General features: G+C 35.2%; 1 protein-coding gene across 1 annotated transcript in view; it reads right to left on the bottom strand.

The window, feature by feature from the left end:
- Positions 1–22554, bottom strand: part of NUP62CL (nucleoporin 62 C-terminal like) — a 121124-nt gene that overhangs the window by 26767 nt on the left and 71803 nt on the right. Inside the window, exons 2-3 of the mRNA XM_084870553.1 lie at positions 15841–15891; positions 15568–15702 (exon numbers count right to left, since the gene is read on the bottom strand). Coding sequence (XP_084726679.1) covers positions 15568–15702; positions 15841–15878 — 173 coding nt within the window. The 5' untranslated portion in view covers positions 15879–15891. The remainder of the gene's footprint in view (positions 1–15567; positions 15703–15840; positions 15892–22554) is intronic.

Raw genomic sequence — 22554 nt, 5'->3', positions numbered from 1 at the left:
AGGGCATGTACCTTGGTTGCGGGCATATCCCCGGTAGGGGGTGTGCAAGAGGCAGCTGGTCGATGACTCTCTCTCTCATCGATGTTTCTAGCTCTCTATCTCTCTCCCTTCCTCTCTGTACAAAATCAATAAAATATATTTAAAAAAAATAAAAAATAAGTGGTCCTAGAAGAGCTGGAATTGCTGCAGTCTCAGTGACTGCCAACTCAGAAGACAGATACAGTATGTGACTGCAGCATTGCCTTCAAGCCAATCTGGAAATAATGCAATTTTTAGAAAGAGAAAGAGAAAGATAATAGAGGGAACTGGTATTTGACTAGAATTACTATTAATTTACAATTGTCCATACTAATCAGAAGAAAAAGGGGCATACACAATGTTAAACAATGGATAAATATCAAATTTGAAAATTGGTCAATACTGGCACATGTTCAGATACTTCCTAATTTAATACTCATCTCTGATCCCTTTCTAGATCAATCCCATATAGGTTAGAGGAAGGAAGGGACCTGCTTCTCTATAACTTAATCATGGATATTGAGAAGTTGATTGGACAGTGTAATATTTTAACATTTAAAGTATAATGTATGATTTCCAAGTCACTTTTAAACATAAGTTGATTTTTCTTTAGTTAAATGCATGATCCTATTGGCATAACAGTTGCTATGTTTTATAAATAACCTGATGAATAAAAAGATAGATACAGAGGCAGACAATTATCAAACAGACTGTTAAATTACAGTGGGAAGATTGGTTGAGGGTTGTGTTGGGGGTAGGTAAGAGATCAACCAAAGTACTTGTATGCATGCATATAAGCATAACCAATAGACGCAAGACACTGGGGGGTGGGGTGGGGGTGAGGGCATGTGCCAAGGTGGGGGATAGGGGAGGCCTGGGGGAAGGTCAATGGGAAAAAAAGGAGGCATATGTACTAATATTTGTAATACTTTAAACAATAAAAAAAATGATCTAAGGCCCAGAAAAAAAGCAAAATAAACAACTACCCAAAAAAAAATAATAATAATTACACCATAATTAAACCCTGCCACTCTCCATTACTTGCTCATGTCATTTCCCGATTTAAAAGGGAACGGTTCTCTGTGTAAGAACAGCAAAAAGGAGCCCACAGTATCAAGAATTACCAGGCCTTGCCCTAACCCAGTGGTCGGCAAACTCATTAGTCAAAAGAGCCAAATATCAACAGTACAATGATTGAAATTTCTTTTGAGAGCAAATTTTTTTAAACTTAAACATCTTCTAACGCTACTTCTTCAAAATAGACTTGCCCAGGAGTGGTATTTTGTGGAAGAGCCACACTCAAGGGGCCAAAAAGCCACATGTGGCTCGCGAGACGCAGTTCGCCAACCATGGCCCTAACCTGTTTGACTCAGTAGATAGAGCATCGGCCTGCCAAGGGTCCAGGGTTTGTTTCAGGTCTAGGGCATGTACCTTGGTTGCAGGCACATACCCGGTAGGGAGTGTGCAGGAGGCAGCTGATGGATGTTTCTCTCTCATCCATGTTTCTAACTCTTTATCCCTCTCCCTTCCTCTCTGTAAAAAATCAATAAAATATATTTTAAAAAATAAAAAGAATTACCAGGCCTTTTTCCATTCTTCAGCATGGCCTACCTGTCTCAGTTGACTCTATAGATCTCTCTGCTTCTCCAACTCAATTGAATTTTTAGCATAAAAGTAACTCCTTATAATTACTCTCTGTTGTCTTTTTTTTTTACCCTGTATTGACTGAGAACCTAAAACTCATATCCCACCCAATGCACTACCATTATCATACCCTCATCCTCTATTGTCAGGTATATGATTAAATTTTTTAAAAATATATATTTTATTGATTTTGTACAGAGAAGAAGGGAGAGAGATAGAGAGTGAGAAACATCAATGAGAGAGAGTCATCGATCAGCTGCCTCTTGCACACCCCCTACTGGAGATATGCCCGCAACCAAGGTACATGCCCTTGACCGGAATCGAACCCGGGACCCTTCAGTCCCCAAGCTGACGCTCTATCCATTGAGCCAAACCGGTCTCAGCTAAACTTTATTTTTATATCTAGTGATGCCCATAATAGAATTCTTTTAAGAACATACCAGTAGAAAAAATGCTGTTCTAGTAATTAGGAAATTTCTCGTCCTAGCTCTGCCTCTAATTAGTTGTGTGTTCTTAGAAAAGTCATTTAAACTCTCTGGGACACAGTTTTTATTATTATTATTATTTATTTATAGAAAATAAGCTCTTTGCAGAGCTAACAATATTTTATTATTAAGAAAACACTGCTTGAGAGCCTTGAGATTTCATTAAGACAAAGAGGATCCAGCCAAGGGGAAAAAATCACTATAATCTTTCTTTACAGCACGAATTACATTTTAGCACTGCCCCCCAAATGCACATTGTTCATTGTAGGAAAATATGGGACAGTAAGACAATTGAGCCAAACTTTGTATAATCTCATTCCTGAGTGTTTCCAGCCACTGTTTCTCATATATCAGCTGTTCTTACAATTTCTCTAAGTGGTTTTCAATGATAATTAACCTGAAACTGCCTTCTCTAGACACAATTTAATAACTACATTTGAACCAAATAATCTCTCTCTCTCTCCCTCTCTCTCTCTCTCTCTCTCTCTCTCTCTCTCTCTCTCTCTCTCTCTCTCTCACACACACACACACACACACACACACACACACACACACACAGAGTAAACTCTGATAGCCAGTTAAGGTCACAAAATTGTTAGGAGGTAATGCTTTGCCCTTTGGCTCAGTGGCGAGTGTCAGCCCGTGGACTGAAGGGTCCCGGGTTTGATTCCGGTCAAAGGGCATGTACCTCAGTGGCAGGCTCAATTCTCTGCCTGGCCCTGATGGGGACTCATGTGGGAGGCAACCAATGGATGTGTCTCTCTTACATTGTTGTTTCTCTCTTTCCCTTTCCACTCTGTAAAAATCAATGGAAAAATCCCCGGGTGAGGATTAAGAACAACAACAAAGATGTATTGCCTTAACTTGAACCCCTATCCAGATGATTTAGAAATCTCTCACCTTTAAGTAATTAATACAAAGTAATATAGAATTTAAAATCCCTCTGATAACTAAAAACAGTTTAGAAAGGGACAGAATATTTCTTCCTCTAATACAGCAGAGAAGGTAGTCAAGGTGGATGATAAGCTGAAACCGGTTTGGCTCAGTGGATAGAGCGTCAGCCTGCGGACTGAAAGGTCCTGGGTTCGATTCCGGTCAAGGGCATGTACCTTGGTTGCAGGCACATCCTCAGTAGGGGGTGTACAAGAAGCAGCTGATCGATGATTCTCTCTCATCGATGTTTTTAACTCTCTATCCTCTCTTCCTCTCTGTAAAAAAAAATCAATAAAATATATATTTAAAAAAAAGATGGATGATGACATAAGTATGAAGGAAAAGAAGCTAAAGAAGTTAGTGATCAAAGACCTTTATTGATGTAGATAATAAAGGATCTATAATGCGAAATAAGAAAATTTGTGCTATTTTCATGCTATGTCTTTAAAAATAGTAATCCCAAATGGCTAGCCCCCATTTGTCTTGATTACTGAGGTTTCATTAAATTGTACATTTAGACAAAAGTTTATAAACATGATTTCCTCCAACTTTTATTTTAAATCTATAGAAAATCTGAGAGAACGTTAAAAATAACAAACTTGTATACCCTTTATTTAGATTAGCCCACTGTTATTATTTTGCCAGAAATTGCTCAGTCTTTTTCTATTCACAGTGGTTTTAGCTGAACCACTGGGAAAAAACAACTACAGACATGACACTATTCTAAATAATGTAGCATTCAGTTTCTAGGAATAAAAAAAAATTTCCTACACAAACACAATAAAACCCGTAGGAAAAAATTTTAAATCCTTAATATCATTTAATATGTATTCCATATTTAGTTTCCCCACATATTCTAAATAATGTTTTCTTGATTTTTATCCAGTAGCTAATCAAAGTTAACATGATAAGCTTGATTATTTTGTTTCTTTCCATCTAAAACAATCTCCTTAATATTTTTGCTTTGAATTTTTTCCCATGATTGCCTTTTGAAGAGTCTAAGTCAATTATTTTCAGAATGTCTCACACGTAAACTTATCATTTTCTTGTGATTTGATTCAATGAAACATTTTTTACTAGAACACTGCATTACTTTTCAGGATATATCACACATAGAATGTCTGAATATTTTCTTATGAATTAGATTCAGGTTAAACATTTTTAATAAGAATACTACATGTGTGGTATTGTGTATTTCTTACTAAGAGACACAAAGTGTTAAATTATCCCACTATAGCTGATATTAAATTCCATCACTTGATTAAAGTGGTAGTTGCTAGATAGCTATACTTTTCCTCCTCTTTAAAGTAATCTCTGGAGAGATACTTCTGATACCATGTAAATATTGTGTTCCCCAACAATCCTAAACTCAATGGTTTTAGTATTCATTAGTTATCCTTGCCTAGATTAATTATGCTGGGGCTGGAAAATGGTGACGTTCTCATTATATTGTACAATTAAAAATGGTGAAATTTATGGTATGTAAATTATGTTGTTTTATATTAAAACAACAAAACTGTTTTTACAGTATATATTTAGTCCATTTCCTGCTAGCATATTTTTTTTTTTCTGCCAAGAAATGACTGACAGTTGAAAATTTTTATAAATTAGTCAAGGTAGACAAGTTTTCTATAAAGACTTTTCCCTGTACCTCCTGTTTCTCTCTCTGTGTTTGGAGTGTCACTGTGAACTCATGGACACCAACCCCCACTCCAGTGTTTTAGAATCCATTCATGTCATTATTTTTTTTGATGTTTGAACCATTTTAATTTGGCCAGTTGGAGCCTATTTAAGCACAGTCTTGTGTCCTGATATAACCTCTTTAGTCTTTGAATAATGTTTGTTTTCTGGGAATCAAATATTTCTGAGACCTGAAATCAAATATTTCCCCAAGTAGCCTTAATTCCTTTTAATGGGAATGGCATTTAGAAACCAAGATCCAGGTGCTGCATATTCTCATGGCTACTGGGGTATCTGTCATTGCTTCTTGGCCCTTTCCATGTACAGAACAAGAAAATAGGAATTCATACTATAATACAAATTTAAAATATAAATATAAAAGAAAGAAAATATTTTATATATAATTTATTTTAAAATAAAAATCTTGGTTTCTATTATCACTGAAATACTTTATGCATTTGCTTTATCCTAAAATATATAAAATAATACTAATATTATAATGTGTTATAATTCTGAAACCTACAATAAACCTATTAAGGACATTTAAGATCTTTTTGCAGTTCTTTTTATCTTTAAGATTACATTTTTGTTCAGTGGATAAAGCATCAGCCTGCAGACTCAATGGTCCCAGGTTCAATTCCAGTCAAGGGCATGTACCTTGGATGTGTACCACATCCTTAGGACAGGATGTACAGGAGGCAGCTTTATCGATATTTCTAACTCTCTCTCTCTCTCTCTCTCTCTCCCTTCTTTTCTGTAAAAAAAAATCAATAAAATATGTTTTTTTAAAAAAGATTACATCCTAGTGAGGATGCACCATCAGGGACACTATGTTCAAAATTTATCTGAACTGAATGTTATAAATTAGTTATACAGGTTTGTTTGGTTTCAGTTGGTATTCATTTTTAACATTTCTTTTTCTTCCCATTATTTTTTGCTTAATTATAATATTTGAGCATTTAAACTTTTATATAGCCCAATTGTCAAAACTGTATTAAAACGTATACTCAGAGAAGTCCTACTTCTATCCCTATATCCTCTACCACATTTTTATATATCCCTTATTTTCATTAGTTTCTAGTTTATCATTCTGTTTAATTTTATAAAAATAAGCAATTATAGTTCTTTAGAACTAATGTAGACATACCATGAGTTAAGTAATACTCTTATAAATGAATTGTTATTTGAGTGTGTTATGGTATACAAAACCTAACTTGTATCACATTTTCTATTTGCAATACAGATAGCTTGGTATACAAATAAACTCCCACCTGAATTCTGGCTAATCCACTCTAGAGAGTCCATAATTGCATTCAGAATTCCGCTGATCTGCTGGAGCTAAAATCAAATACAAGGTATTTAGATTGTAATTTCTGATATGGTAAACAAAAATAAATAAAAATTTGAAATTAAAAAGTGACCTAATTTCTTCTGATAAAAAATAGATTGTGAATGTATTAAACATTAACAGCTTCTTTTGCTATTTCATATTTCTAATGTTCATTACATCTATATATTAATTAATCTAATTGCTTTGCAAATGTCACAAATCTGATTCTTAGAATTCATAAGAAACTGACTATTACAGTACAAACATAAGTAAAGAACAGTAAGAGACATTTCAGAACACAAGAAATTCATTGAAAAATTTAAATATTGCCTTTATTCATCAGTATCAACATTTTTAATGAGATATAACAGGTATACAACATAATTCAGGTATACAACATAATTCTATATTTATATATATTGTGAAATAATCACAATAAGTCTAGTTAACATGTCACCATACATAGTTACAAAAAATGTTTTGTAGAATAAGGACTTTTAAGTTCTTCAATCTTAGCAATTTTAACTATGTAATATAGTATTATTAATATAGTCATTGTGCTGTATATTACATCCCCATTATTTAATTAATTTATAACTAGAAGTTTGTACCTTTTGTATACCTCTTCACCCATTTTGCCCTTCCCCCCACCCTTGACAACCAATCTGTTCTCTGTATATATTAGCTTGGTTTGTTTTTGTTTTTAAATTCTACATATAAGCAAGATCATACAGTATCTGACTTATTTCATTTAGCATACGTTATCACAAATGGCATGATTTCTAAATCAGCAATTTTAAATAAGTGGTAATATTCAATTGTCAAGTATGTGTGGGAAAATAGGTACATTCATATATAGCCAATAGAAATATAATTTGATCCAACCCTTCAAAATGCAAAATTTTACAATATATATAATCTTAAAATATTCACACTTTTTAAAAAAATATATTTTTATTGATTTTAGCAAGATGAAGGGAGAGGGATAGAGAGATAGAAACATCAACATTGATGAGAAACATCAGTTGGTCGCCTCTTGCATGCCGCCTACCAGGGATTGAGCCCACAACTAGGGCATGTGCCCTGACCGGGAATTGAACTGTGACCTCCTGGTTCATGGGCTGATGCTTGACCACTGAGTCACACCGGATGGGCTAAAATATTCATATTTTTTAACTCAGTATGTTCTACTTCTAGGAACCTATTCAGAGAAAATTATCAAATCTAAACATAACTGATAATTGCAGGGCAATTTTATAATGGCAAAAACTAGAAACAGTATCTTTATCAATAAAAAATGATTAAATATATTATGATAAAGTTACCTCTGATTAAATGTTATAGTCATTAAAACCATGTGTTTCTCCTGGCCTATGACGCTCAGTAGTTGACCATCTATTCATGAACCAGGAGATCACAGTTCAATTCCCCTTCAGGGTGCATGCCCAGTCTGAGGGCTTAGTCCCCATTAGGGGGTGTGCAGGAGGGAGTTGATTGATGATTCTCATCACTGATGTTTCTATCTCTCTCTCCCACTCCTTTCTTCTCTCTGAAATCAATTAAAAATATTAATTTTTTAAAAACACACACACAAAATAAAATACACATGTTTTCCAAAACAGAAACAGACTCATAGATACAGTAAACAAACTGTGGGTTGGCAGATAGAAAGAGGGTAGGGGTATGGATAAAAAGGTGAAGAAATAAGAAGTTACATAGTCACTGAAATATAAAGTACAGCATAGGGAATATAGTCAATAATGTTGTAATAATTATGTATAGTGCCACGTGGTTACTAGAATTATCAGGGTGATCACTGCATAAATTATATAATTGGCTGGCCACTATACTGTATACCTGAAACAAATATAAAATAAAATAAAATGTTTTCAAAGAATGGTTATAATTTTGAGAAAACACCATGAAAGAATATTAAATGAAGAGAGAATACAAAACTTTATATAAGTACTAGAGGCCTGATGCATGGGCCTTCCTTCCCCTAGCTGCCAGCACTGCCTTCGCTCCGGCCAGAGCCACCTTTATGCCTTCTCAGAGGCCCAGAGTGGCTAGTGCTTTGTCACCATGGCCATGGTGATGACACAAGTGTCCAGCTCTGCCCCCGGCCACTTGGCACCTGTGTATACAACTTAACCTGCCATCTTTGTTGGGTTACTTTGCATACTCATTCCTGATTAGCTGGTGGGCATTGCAAAGGTATGGTCAATTTGCATATTACTCATTTATTAATGCAGATGTTTCCAATGCTGTTCAAAACAGAAGTATTTTTTTATCAGCATAGTAAAAAGACTTGAAAGATAAATATCACATGATGTCACTCATTTGTGGATTATAATGAACAACATAAACCAATGAACAAAAACAGATCTAGAGACAGAGAAGCATTGATCAGATGCTCAAACCTCAGAGGGAAGGTAGGGGAGGGTGAGGGTAAGGGGGGGAGAACAATCAAAGGACTTATATGCACGCATATAAGCATAAGCAATGGATGCAGATAACAGGGAGTGAGGGTGAGGATGAGGGCAGGATTGAAGGATGGAGGGACAATAGGGGAATAAGGACACATTTTCAATACCTTAATCAATAAAGGAAAAAAAAAATAACTAAAACAGTGTACAAAATGGGAAAAAAGAAAAATAAATAAACCAATATATTAGCAGAGTACTAGTAATACAGGTGATTTAATTTTCTTTATAGATTTCCATATTTTCTAAGCTTAATATATTAAACAAATATGTGTATTAACTTTGCAATAAAAATACTAAACATTTAAAAAAATTTAGAACACTTGATGAATTTTCTAGCAAAGTCCAGGATAATATTAAAACTAAGAGAAAATGAAAATGTTTTCACACTTAAAAGACTAGTATATGTATCGACAACAGCAAATTTAGAGTATTCTAGTATAACAAACAAATATAATTTGTAGTAGGAACAATGAGTTTTTATAAGTGAATGTGACTGAATATCATACACCATAATATGGACTTGCTTAATAAAAATTTTAGCTATTAGGAAGTCTCTCCCATCTCCCCCTAAGAAAAATCAAAATCAAGAGGTAAATCTCATCACTGTGATTTAAGTTGCTATTTTCTACCCTGGTGTATGGCCCATGGTAATGAAGCTTTGTTGAGCTGGTTAAAATAAATTATCTACAAAATATTATTGTTCAACAAATGTGTTCTGTGCTTACTGTCTAAAGATTTATGCTATCTGAGAAAAGAGATGAATTATTGCTGATCTTTCACTTCTTCTATCCTGTTATAAAGCAGTAATTATGTAAACACCTCAATCTCCATGGCTAGGAAAAACAAAAGACTCAAACCATTTACTCCCCACTATTAAATTAAACTAAACTAAACTAAACTAAACTAAACTAAACTAAACTAAACTAATCCAAGGCTAAGTAGAGAAAAAGGATAAGGGTAGAATTGAAGTTTCCTTTTACTTACTCTGAACACATTAATTTAACACAGAGACTATATATCAGCTCTGTTTTGTGCCTAAATCTGCATATACTTATCTGTGTATTAAAACTCTATTATAGCAGAACAATTTTGAATTTTGGAATCACAATAGTGATCTAATATTTCACTAAAAAGAAAACCTATGTTATGTCAACTCTTAATCATCTAGATAGACTCAGGGAGATGGTAGCATGGATAATACCAGTCGAATTTATTTTTGCCTTTGTTCAACTTTAGATTCAACTAAAGTAAAGAATGGCGTAATTTTTATAAGATTATTTTGTCCACTCTTGACATTTTGCAAAAGAAGGACCCAAGACCCAGAGAGATTAAGTGACTTAAATGAAATTCTTGTGTTATTTCAATACAACATGCTATCTCTTCATAATTAAAAAAGCTAGTAATATGATTGTAGATAAAGAAGTGTCTGTATGTAATTGGACAAAGAGCATACTAAAGAAATAATTACTAGACATATGTCTTTCATACTCACCTACCAAATCCTGGCTTCACTCCTAATTATAATAAACTGATAGAAAGTACAGTGGAAGCTCTCACAACCGATGATTCCTCTTATCATTACTGCCAGGGGGTGGCATCAAGTAAAAAGGACTCCTTTTAGCTGCTAAGACAAGTGGGAAAGGTAGAGGAAATAAGCTCTTTATGTAGAGTAGGGGTGTCGAACTCAATCAGAGAAGGGGCCAAAATCTAAAATCCAGCCTAAATCGCGGGCCGAATGGTTTACTGAACAGTCATAAACTGACAATGTTAACCAGAAATGTGAATTTAAAAGGAGTGGAACAATCTTTTCCTTAACAGTGCTGTTAACCAACTCACATGCTATCAAGCAAAACAGTAATATTGGTATCAAGCAAAACAGTAATATTGGAATGTACCTAAAATGCTCATTGTTTTGTTTTCTGGCTAGATGTCTGACACCGTTTTCCCCGGATCAATGAGTCAATGTTCGGTTTTATTTCTTGGGCTGTAGCAACCCGCAAAACAGCATGGAGGTTGTCATCGGTAATGCGTGATCTGTGCTTGTTTTTGTTCAGATTCATTATTGAAAACATCTGTTCACAAAGATAGGTGCTCCCGAACATGGATAGAATACGGGCAGCATGAAGTCGGAGCTCTGGCATTGAGTCAGGGGGCAGTAGAGGGTAGAAGTCCTCAATTTCAACATCCTGAAACCTTGATTTCAGGCCACTGTCAGACTGAAGCTCGATTATCTCCATCTGAAGGTGATAGGGCACATTGTTGACATCAACTGTAAAAGGATTGGCAAAGATGTCAAAGCCTGAGTGCTGTGTTCTAAAGTCAGAGAAGTGCCGCTCAAATTCACTTAGTAAACGGCTAACTTTGGTAGCCAGCCGACTGCAAGGAAAAGTACCAGAAATAGTGGTTGAGATACTCAAACAAACGGGAAAGTGGGCAAGATTGTCCTGTTCCAGTTGGGACTTCCATAGTTGAAGTTTACGCTGGAATGCTGTGATCATGTCAGACATCTTCGTGATGACTTGTTTGCATCCCTGCAGCTTCAGATTCAGTTGGGCGAGATGCTCGCATATGTCACACATCATAGCAAAATCACATAGCCAGGCGGGATCCGACAGTTCAGGCAAGGGCTTTCCTTTACTTTCCATGAAAAGAGCAATTTGTTCTCTGAGCTCAAAAAATCTTTTGAGGACTGCGCTCTTGCTCAGCCATCTTACTTCTGTGTGGTATGGCACGTCTCCATGCTCTGCACCCACCTCCTGTAAAAACTGCTGGAACTGGCGATGATTCAGGCCACGTGCCCGTATAAAGTTAATAGTTTTAATGACTGTGGTCATTATGTCATTCATGTCCAGAACTTTTCCACACATAGCCTCTTGGTGGATAATGCAATGATAAGTAATCAAGGGTGTGTGGCAGTGACTTTTTTGCATTCTTTCCTTCATTAGTCCAACCAAGCCTTTCTTTTCTCTGCACATTGAAGGTGCGCCATCGGTAGTTAGCCCCACCAACTTTTCCCAGGGTAATTTAAAATTATTTATAGATTTCTCCACAGCCTCAAATATATCTCTACCAGTCGTCGTCCCATGCATGGCGGCGGCGAGGCGGCCGGCGAGATCACAAGCCTCCTATGTCACCACGCGTCATTGTGATGGAACGCAGCGGAGTGCAGTGATGACAGCGCGGTGCGGGCCACATTGCAAGGCCTGGCGGGCCGGATTTGGCCCGCGGGCCTTGTGTTTGACATGTGTGATGTAGAGTATAGATAAAGGGGAAAAATAATCCTTTTTATTGCCAAATTAATTCAAAACTTCTCAACGATTTAATTGGTGCCTTGACTGTATTTTCCCATGCTATAATGAATTTATATTATGAGTTAAGTAGAGACTGGTGGAAACCTAACGACCATATTTAACAAAGTTTCCATAGAAAAAATATATTTTAAGTTTCACATAGTTTACTTATCAAACTTTTAAGATATAACCTAATTATAAGATTACTTGGATAGATTTAACAGATTCAAACATCTATTCTCACATTTATATGAATATGTAGATAAATATATAAAAGAAAGAATGAATTAGCTAATGAGTAAGTGAACAGGAAAATAAGTACAGGGACAGATTTTAGTTATGTGAAGGACAGGAAGAAAACCCTGAAAATTTAGGGAGGTAAGTCACATTTTTACTCTACTGGGATAATCACAAAGAACTCTCAACCTTATCTGCCCTTAAATATTTCCTGTCCCATTAACTATACCAAAAAGCTTCATATCTCTAGAGGCAGATAAGAAGAACTAGAGAGGACAGGAGAAGGTGACTAACTAAAGGAACCATAGAATACTAATTTCATACTAAATCTTGGTTGCCTAAGTACATAAAGCAGTTAATACACTAGGTCAGTAGTGTCCGCAGGTTTTTTCAAATACATTCAGACTAGAGGCCCGGTGCATGAAATTCGTGCATGGGGTGGGGGTGCCTCAGCCCAGCCTGCACCCTCTCCAATCTGGGACATCCCTCTCACAATCCAGGACTACTGGCTCCCAACTGCTCGCCTGCCTGTCTTCCTGATTATCCCTAACCACTTCTGCCTACCAGCCTGATCACCCCCTAACCACTCCCCTGCCAGCCTGATTGATGCCTAACTGCCCCCCACTGCTGGCCCAATTGCCCCTAACTGCCCTCCCCTTCAGGCTTGATTACGCCCAATTGCCCTCCCTTGTAGGCCTGGTCCCTCCCAACTGCCCTTCCCTGCTGACCTGATCACCCAAAACTGCTCTCCTTTGCAGACCTGGTCCCTCTCAACTATCCTCCCCTGGTTGCCATCTTGTGGCAGCCATCTTGTGTCCACATGGGGCAGCCATCTTGTGTATTGGAGTGACGGTCAATTTGCATATTACTCTGTTATTAGATAGGATGTTCAATAACATTCTTGAGATCCTGTACCATTTGTTTCAACTGAGCATCCATATTTTCTGCTAATTTATAACTAAAAAAGCAAGTAAAGTAAAAGGGATTAACAAGCAACAAATGCTTTCTCCACTGATGTATCATTACTAACATACAACAATGATACTGCCAACTGGATTTGCCCCAATTTCCCTACCTTCTCAGAGGGTCTCAGTTATGACTAATGGCACATTTTTATGGATGCAGTATTCATGACCTTATTATTACCATATACTAAAAAGACTCCATAGGTGAAGACTTTTACCCACTTTGCCATTTTTACAGTCACATATTCACACTCTTACTAATGTTCTGAGGCAAAGGAGCTCTGAAACAAAGGAATTCTTTTGGGTGACATATTAAGAGTTATTCGGTGTTTAGTAGTATTCAGTAAGTGCAGACATGATTTCAATGACTTTGAATACATAAAATTTCAAAGTAAAATCTTATATAAATGTGTCCCATCTTCCAACAAAAGATGTTTCAAGAAATAATACTCACAATAATCAAAGGAAGATAAATTTGCTAAGTTCAGAACAAATTAGTTGACTATTTTTATGATTTCCATCCAAACTATTTACACACACACACACACACACACACACACACACACACACACAAGTTAGTCAACGTATATTTAAGTGAATGAAAGTGACCAGGCCGAGACCGGTTTGGCTCAATGGATAGAGCCAAAATCAATAAAATATATTTTAAAAAATAAATAAATAAAGTGACCAGAGGGTTTTTCAACCTTAATGTTTATAAAAATTAATAAACCAATTAGATTTATTGATAACTATGTACTGTCTTTCTGTCCCAAATACTAGATAATTGGTTGCCTAGATTGTTGAAGATTCTAGTACAAACTCTACCACATTATAAATCTAATTACATAAAAGCAATTAGCCGAAACTGGTTTGGCTCAGTGGATAGAGCATCAGCCTGTGGACTGAAAGGTCCCGAGTTCGATTCCGGTCAAGGGCATGTACCTGGGTTGCGGGCACATCCCCAGTAGGGGGTGTGCAAGAGGCAGCTGATCGATGATTCTCTCTCATCGATGTTTCTATTCAATAACTCTCTAACCCTCTCCTTTCCTCTCTGTAAAAAATCAATAAAATATATTTTTTTAAAATTGGAAAAAAACACTAATGTTTCAATTATTTCTTCAAACTGCAGTTAGGATATCTTGGTCAAAAATACAATTCTATATGTTTCAAAGAAAAAATGACAGAATGTGTAGGATTCACAAAAACTGAAATACAAATGCAAAAACAGATTAAGGGTCCATGCAGATTAGCTAAACATTTAATGAAAGTATAAAAATGTTAATTTCAAAACTCTTAAAAATAAGTTTAGTATTATCTCACTAATAAGCCATTGATAAAATAAGTCCAATTTAATCTCAATCTAGTTTACATAGAACATTCATACAAATTCTCCTAAGAATTCTATATAATTTGGCTTAATTTTCTCTCAGTTCCAGAGGGATAAGTTACTGTGGGAACATTGGCAATATACCAGTTGAAGGCATAGCTTGCATTGCACACAAATGAAATATATCCAGCCCAAGACAAATACTAGTAAAACATATTCAGACCAAGACATTGACAAAACCATTCAATTTTTAAAGCTACGCAGTTTGCCTCCAGATTAACAAATTACCTTTAAAATATCAAATACTTTATCAATGAAGCAATTGCATGAACATTGATTTTAAGAGTCAATATAGATAACCAGAGAAAGATAGAAGAGGTAAAGGGGAATAAATGGTAATGGAAGGAGGGGGTGCACAAACAATACAATATACAGATGATTTATTATAGAATTATACACCTGTATATAATTTTATTAACCAACATCATCCCAATAAATTCAATAAAAAAGTAAAAAAGGAAGTCAATATAAATATCAGACTATAAATATTCTACAATACTATGACAACACAGCCATAAAATTTATATTTATAATTTAAGAACAAAGTTGACAAATATAAAAACTTTACAGTGATCATATTTAAGCTGGAAATGTTTAAATTTTGAGAATATGTTTATTAAAGTTTGTGACAGTGAAACGAGGAAGGTCTTAGGATAGAAGAAGCAACAGGTGAGAGACTAGGCAGGGCTTTGACTCACTGAAAAGTCAGAGAAAATGGAGTCTTGGAGATAGGTTCAGGGGGTTAGCCCAGCACAAGCTGCTGCTGCCCATTGCAAGTCTTGTGTGGGTTCTTTAGCGTTTAGGAGATACATGCCTGTGCAGTAAGAGGAGAAGGAAGGAAAAGACACAGGCATGCTACCAGAAGGGAGAGCTTGCACTAAGTTTGAAATGAATAAGTCTATAAAATGCTTTACAACAAAGTTGCAAGAATGATTAATTTATTTTCAAGAATCCTAAACAGGTAAACAAACAAAATAGTCAAATAAGCTGATAAATGGCAAGCACAAGAAGTTGTCCTCTTCTACCAAATTTTATTCCTGGCCTTTCAATTATTTTTCCCTTTTTAAGTAGCTGAGCCTTGCCCCATTCCTTATCTTTACTCAATTACTTACGTCCTCGCATGCTCCCCGTCTTCATATTTCTGATAAACAGAACTACTCTGGTCCTTCAAAGACTCCTCTAAAGGGACCCAGGGATCTTCTATTTCCTTCTGCTGAGACAGGACAAAATCCGATTCATTTTCTAGCCTGGAAAAAAATTAGTCAATAGATGGGCTGGTGAAAGGAATTTGGAGTGACAAAGTACATTGTAATCAACTACAATTAGAAAAAAACACTAAAGAGATAAATCTTTAACTTGTCAACCTAGGGAATGTAAGATTCTACCTTTTTTTAAATCCAATTTCACTTTTCCATTTCTCCATGTGAAACAGTAATCTATAAAGGAAATAAGAATATAATAATGTAAGTATTTAAATTTATATTGTAATTTTAAAACAGTATTAACTTTCTTTATTGCTTCAAATATGAAAGTGTTCCTAATTCAGGGCACTTATTACCTAAGAAAAATGTTTGTAAATTGATAACATATTCGAATAGAAAATGAATCAACAAACATTGGTCTAGTCTTTTGTGTTCATCTGAAAATACTTGTCTAATGCAGGTATTAGATTAATGAGAATATCTTCTAACATTTCCACCATTCTCAATCAATGTACAGTCCCAAGCATTGACCTGGGTGGTATGGTGAAGAAAGTGCTTCTCTTGATCCTCTAATTCAAGGTTCCATTTATTTATCAGGTTGTCTAGCTAATGATATATCGTCATAGGAGTTATGATTGAACTAAAAAAAAAGAATGCAGTATGATCATACTTTCAAAAAGTATGATCTTAAATGGATGACATAGAGGACTTAGTGAAGAAAATAGTACATGAGGAATTTCTCATACCTGCTTCCCCCCAAAAAATCATAACCAGTAAAGATTATTTTAAAAACAACTATTCAAAGTACATGGAAATTAACCTAAGGAAATACAGTAAATACATATTTATTCCAAAAATCTACTAAATCTCATTAAGAATGGCTAAAGTCCTCCCCCTTCAGCTCAACATGATGATACATCAATTTTACTTTGGTGTAGCCAAAGAGATGGGACTCAGTCAAGGTGATCCATTCCAGCTCTAAACAGTATCTTCAAATCTGAGTAGGCACCCAGGCTTCCATCCTTCACTAGGCAGAGAACCAAGCAATATTTCCATTCTCCTACCAGATGATATAAAAAAGGCTGAGCTAAAGCTACCAGAAGGGAGAGCATGCACTAATCCTCTGATGAGTGGAACCAGACAATGTTTTTATTCCTCTACTGGGGCAAGTGTCAGCAGGGTGGGTTGGAGAGATAATTACCAATTCCATGCCCAGCAGAGGCAGGCAATGTTCAATTCTCCTACCAGGCTACTGTCATCTCAGCACAATGACAAACTGAACCGAAATTCCCACCCAGCAGTAACCAAGGCTTAATAAGAGTGAGATAGCATTAGGTACTGTTAATCATCAACCTTTGTCTTGAGTGTCAGTGGGACCCAGTGGGGAGCTAACCTCTTTATCCACCAGGCATCATTGAGACAGAAAAAGATAATGAAATTATGGGCTAGTAAGGACTCCAATTCCTATCACCCTTGGTGTCAGCAAGGCTCACTGGAAAGCTTAACCTCTCCACCCACTCGAAAAGCCAAGACTTAATGAGGTAGGGCTAGTTAGCACTCTGTCCCCCTTCTCCTAGAGCCTGTGTCAGTGAGGCCCAGTAGAGAGCTAAGCTTCCATACCAACCCAGCATCAATGAGGGTGAATAAAGCAATATGAGGCAGAGTAGTTAATATTCTGCTTCCTTCCTTCTCTTATGTAGATAAGGCTCAGTAAGAAACTGAAATTCTGCCTGTACCCTGCAACAAGTAAGCAGTATGAGTTAGTCATCTACTTTCCCTTGTTCTAGGCACTTGGGGGCTGAGCTGGGAGCTAAGCTTATATTCCCATTTAGAGGCAATAAAGTGGTATGGCACACAAAGCCCCTCTTACATGGGGAAGGAGTTAGCAAGGTAGAAGTGGAGCTAAACTTCTATACCATTCATCTTCACTGAAACACTCTGAATTCAGTGCTCCACTTTTGCTGGGATGGTATGAACAGGGTATGATGGGAAGCTGAACATGCAAATGCACCCAACCCTCGCACTAAACCTCAACAAAAGGACTGCCTGATGAAAAAAAATTAAATGGGACTCAGATATCAACATAACAGACAAAATATCCAGAATAGAATTGAAAGTTACCTGTCATATCAAGAACCAGAGAAATATCAACTCACAAGAGAAAAGACAATCTACTGATGCTAACATTGAGAAGTATCTGATGTTGAAATTATCTGAAAAGAATTTTAGAGCAACTATCAAAAAATGCTCTAACAGTAATTATAAATCTTCTGTAAACAAATGAAAAATCTCATCAAAGAAATAAAAGTTATGAAAAGTAACCAAATGGAAACTATAGAACGAAAAAATAAAATAACTGAAAAAGCTCACATGAATTGTTTTACACTAGGGAGATGACAAAGAATAGAATCAGTGAGCTTGAAGCTAGATCAACAAAATTTACAGAGCAGTAAAGAGAAAATAGGTACAAAAAGTGAAAATAAATCTCAAGGACTCTGGAGGACAGCAATAAAAGAGGTAGCATTCATAACATCAGAGGATGATATATTAGAGAGGAAAACAGAGAATGGAATTGAAAATGTTATCTGAAAAATAAAGGTTTAAAACTTCACAAATTTGACAAAAGATATAAACCACTCAAGAAACTGAGCAAATCCCAAATAGAATAGTACACACAATATTTAATTTCTGAAGACAAAAGATAAATGAAGAAAAAAATTTAAAATGCAGATCTAAAAATACAACAGCATCTAATTATCATTTATAGTTCACTCCTCCCAACAGCAGAAAACATAACTTTCAGATGCCCAAGAAATATTCACTAAGAAAGACCATATCCTCATTCATAAAACAAACCTGAACAAATATGAAAGAAATGAAATCATACAGAGTATGTACTCCAATCATAATGGAATCAAACTAGAAATCAACCAAGAAAAATATCCAAACACTTGGAAATTAAACAACACAACTCTAAATAATCTATGGGTTAAAGAGTAATTCATAAAATAAATTTTGAAAGAACAGTTGACCCTTGAACAACTTTGGGAGTTAGGGGCAACAACACCTCATGCAGTTAGAAATCCATAAATAACTTTGTTATTTTTCAACTATAATTGAAAACTATTTTATATTAGTTTCGGGTGGGAAAATCCATGTGTAAATTTTACTCCCCAAAACTTAACTACTAATAGCCTACTGCTGACCTGAAGCCTAACCAATAACATAGTCGATTAACACATATTTTGTATATGTATTATATACTGTATTCTTCAATAAAATAAGCTAGAGAAAATAAAATGTTATTAAGAAAATCATAAAGAATAGAAAATGCATGTACAGTTTTTATTTTAAAAAATCTGTATATAAGTGGACCCATGAAGTTCAAACCTAATTGTTCAAGGATCAACTGTATGTAGAATTGAATGAAAATACAGAATAACTAGCCCAGCCAGTGTGGCTCAGTGGTTGAGCATCGACCCATGAACCAGGAGGACATGGTTCTATTCCCAGTTAGGGCACATGCCCGAGTTGTGGGCTCATTCTCCAGTAGGGGACGTTCAGGAGGCAGCCAATTGGATGATTCTCATCATTTATGTTTCTCTCTCTTTCTGTCTGTCCCTTCCACTTTTTGAAATAAATAAAAACATCTTTTTAAAAAGAAAATACAACAAAACTAAATATGTACACAGCTAATGCAATATTAAGAAGAATATAATATTAAATGTTTACATTAGAAAAAAAGAAATGTCACAAATCAATAATCAAAGTTCATACCTCAAACAACTAGAAAAAGAAAAATGAACCCAATATAGGAAAAAGAAAAGAAATAATAATGAGTAGATATGAATAAAATTGAAAATAAAAACAATAGAGACTAGTCCATAAAACAAACTTACTTCTTTGGGAAAAGATTAATAAAATTGATATAAGAAAGGTACAAATCACCAATATCAGAATTAAAATGGAAATATCCCTACAGACATTAAAAGGACAAAAAGGGAATAATGCAAAAAAAATTTACACTCATAAATTTGATAACTTAGAAGAAACAGATCTATCCCTTAAAAACCACACATTAGTAAAATACATCAAAGATGAAACAGATAACCTAAATAGTCCTAGAACCACTAAATAAATAAATTGGTTTATAATTTAAAAGCTCAAAAAAATTAATATCCAGACTAGAGGTTTCATTGGAGAAATCTGCCAAAGTTTAATCAATTAACACTAATTTTAAACAATTTCTTCTATAAAACAGAAAATAATAGTTCCAGATCAATTTATGAAACTAGTATTATCTGGATATTAAAACCAGAAATAGAATAAAAAAGATAGAAAACAAAACTACAGAAAGATATTTTTCATGACTTTAGATACAACAGCATCTAAAAAACAAAATACTAGAAACTGAATCCAAAAATGTATAAAAAGTATATACCAAGTGGTATTTATTCCACATATGTAAGGCTGGTTCAATATTTGAAAAGCAATCAATGTGATTCACTATACTATCAAGCTAAGGAAGAAGAACCTTTTTTAAAATATACTTTTCTTGATTTCAGAGAGGAAGGGAGAGGGAGAGAGAGTTAGAAACATCAATGATGTTGCCTCCAGCATGCCCTCTACTGGGGATCGAGCCTGCAACCCAGGCATGTGTCCTAGCCAGGACTTGAACCATGATCTACTGGGTTGTGGACCAATGCTCAACTACTGAGCCACACCAATAGGGCAAGAAGAAAAATCTTAAATTATCATAACAATTAAGGCACAAAAAGCATTTTATACAAATATGTCCATTGAAAATGGTGCAAAAGCAATTCAAAGGAGGAAGATAGCCTTTGAACATATGATGGAAAAATCTAACATCCCTAGGTTAAAAAAAGGAATCTTAAAAAAAACTCACACCTTATACCAAAATTAACTCAAAATGGATCATGATCTTAAATGTAAAATGTAAAACTACAACTAGAGTTAGATAGAGCTCTTTTTTAAAAAAATATATTTTATTAATTCTCCACAGAGAGGAAGGGAGAGGGATAGAGAATTAGAAACATCAATGAGAGAGAAACATCGACCAGCTGCCTCTTGCATACCCCTTACAGGGGATGTGCCTGCAACCAATGTATATGCCCTTGACTGGAATCGAACCTGGGACCTTTCAGTCCCCAGACTGACGCTCTATCCACTGAGCCAAACCGGGTTCGGCTAGATAGAACTCTTATATTTCATACTAATAGTATAATCCATTAAAGAAAAATTTGGTAAATTTGACCTCATCAATTTAAAGTTTTTGACAAAAAAAATGTCAAAAATATAAAAAGACAAGTTACAGAGTTAGAGAAAATATTTATAAACCACATATCTGTTAAAGAACTGGTATCAAGAACACATAAAACTCTTAAAACTTAGTAAAAAATACAAATTCAATAGAAAAAGGACAAAGTACATGAACAGACACTTCACCAAAGAAGATAGAATGCTGATGGAAGAAAAGCACATGCAAATGTTCAACATCGTGGTTTTTATTTTTAAAAGTCACATTACATTTTCCAAGGGATTAAAATGCCTTCAAGAACATGAAATAAATTGAAACCATTTCCTGGTTAATAGATACTCTATAATCTGCTTTTTATATTTCCTATATCATGGACTTCTTCCTCCCAAGTCAGATACTATATTTTCTTTCTTGTTGAGAGTATTACAGATGTACCCCCTTTTCAACCCCCTTGTCCTCCTCCACCCAGTTCCCGCTCCATCTCAGGCCTTCACCACCCTACTGTCTGTGTCCATAAATAAGATCTTTAGGTAATGTCTTCCTGTCCCCTCCACTCCTCTTCCCTCTGAGATTTGTCAGTCTGTTCCATCCTTCCATGCCTATGATTCTATTTTATTCACCAGTTTATTTTGTTCATTAGATTCCTTGTTCATTTATTTTTATTTTTAGACTCAATTGTTGATAGATATGTACTTGTTGCCACTTTACAGAACCTATATTGTCTACATTATTTTGTTTTTGTCTTGTTTTGATTTTTTCTTATTTTTCTACATTATTTTAAATGGCTGCATAGCATTCCATAGTAAATATGTAATTTTCTTTAGTTTAATGCTTTAAATAGTTAATTCACTCCCTGTTTAAAAAATCAGAAGAAAAAAAAATTGCACAGTGAAAAAAATGTTCAACATCATTATTCAGCAGGAAAATATAAATTAAAACCACAGTGAGATATCTTTATATCTATTAGAAAGATTAAAATTAAAAATAATGACAACAACAAATCCTGGCAAGAATGTGAGCAAACTGAAACCCTCATACATTGCTGTTGGGCATGTAATATGGCACAGCCATTCCGAAAATGAAGTTGGCAGTTTCCTTAAAAAATAAACATGCACCTCCCACCCCACCTAGCAACTATACTCTTGGGCATTTATCTCAGAGAAATAGACTGACTAGGTTTACAAAAAAAAAGTATGCACAATGTTCATTGAAGTTTTATTCATAATAGTCCTAAGCTGGAATCAACCTAGATGTCCATGAATAGATGAATAGTTATACAAACTATGGTACATCCACAATACCATGGAATACTACTGAGAAATAAAAAAGAACAAATTATTGAAGCATGTGACAACTTTATCTCAAGGAATTATGCCTACCGAAAGAAACTAATATTTAAACATCAAATACTCTGTATGATTCCATTTGAATAGCATTTCTAAAAATTTCAAGATGACAGAAATGGCCCTCGCTGATTTGGCTCAATGGATAGAGCATCAGCCTGCAGACTGAAGGGTCCCAGATTTGATTCTGGTCAAGGGTACATGCTGGGGTTGCTGGCTCAACTCCCAGTAGGGGGTGTGTAGGAGGCAGCCAATCAGCCAATAAATGATTCTCTC

The sequence above is a fragment of the Pipistrellus hanaki genome, assembly GCF_964339955.1.
Source record: "Pipistrellus hanaki genome assembly, chromosome: X".
NCBI classification, from domain to species: Eukaryota; Metazoa; Chordata; class Mammalia; order Chiroptera; family Vespertilionidae; genus Pipistrellus; species Pipistrellus hanaki.
This window is presented reverse-complemented; position numbering and strand designations above follow the sequence as displayed.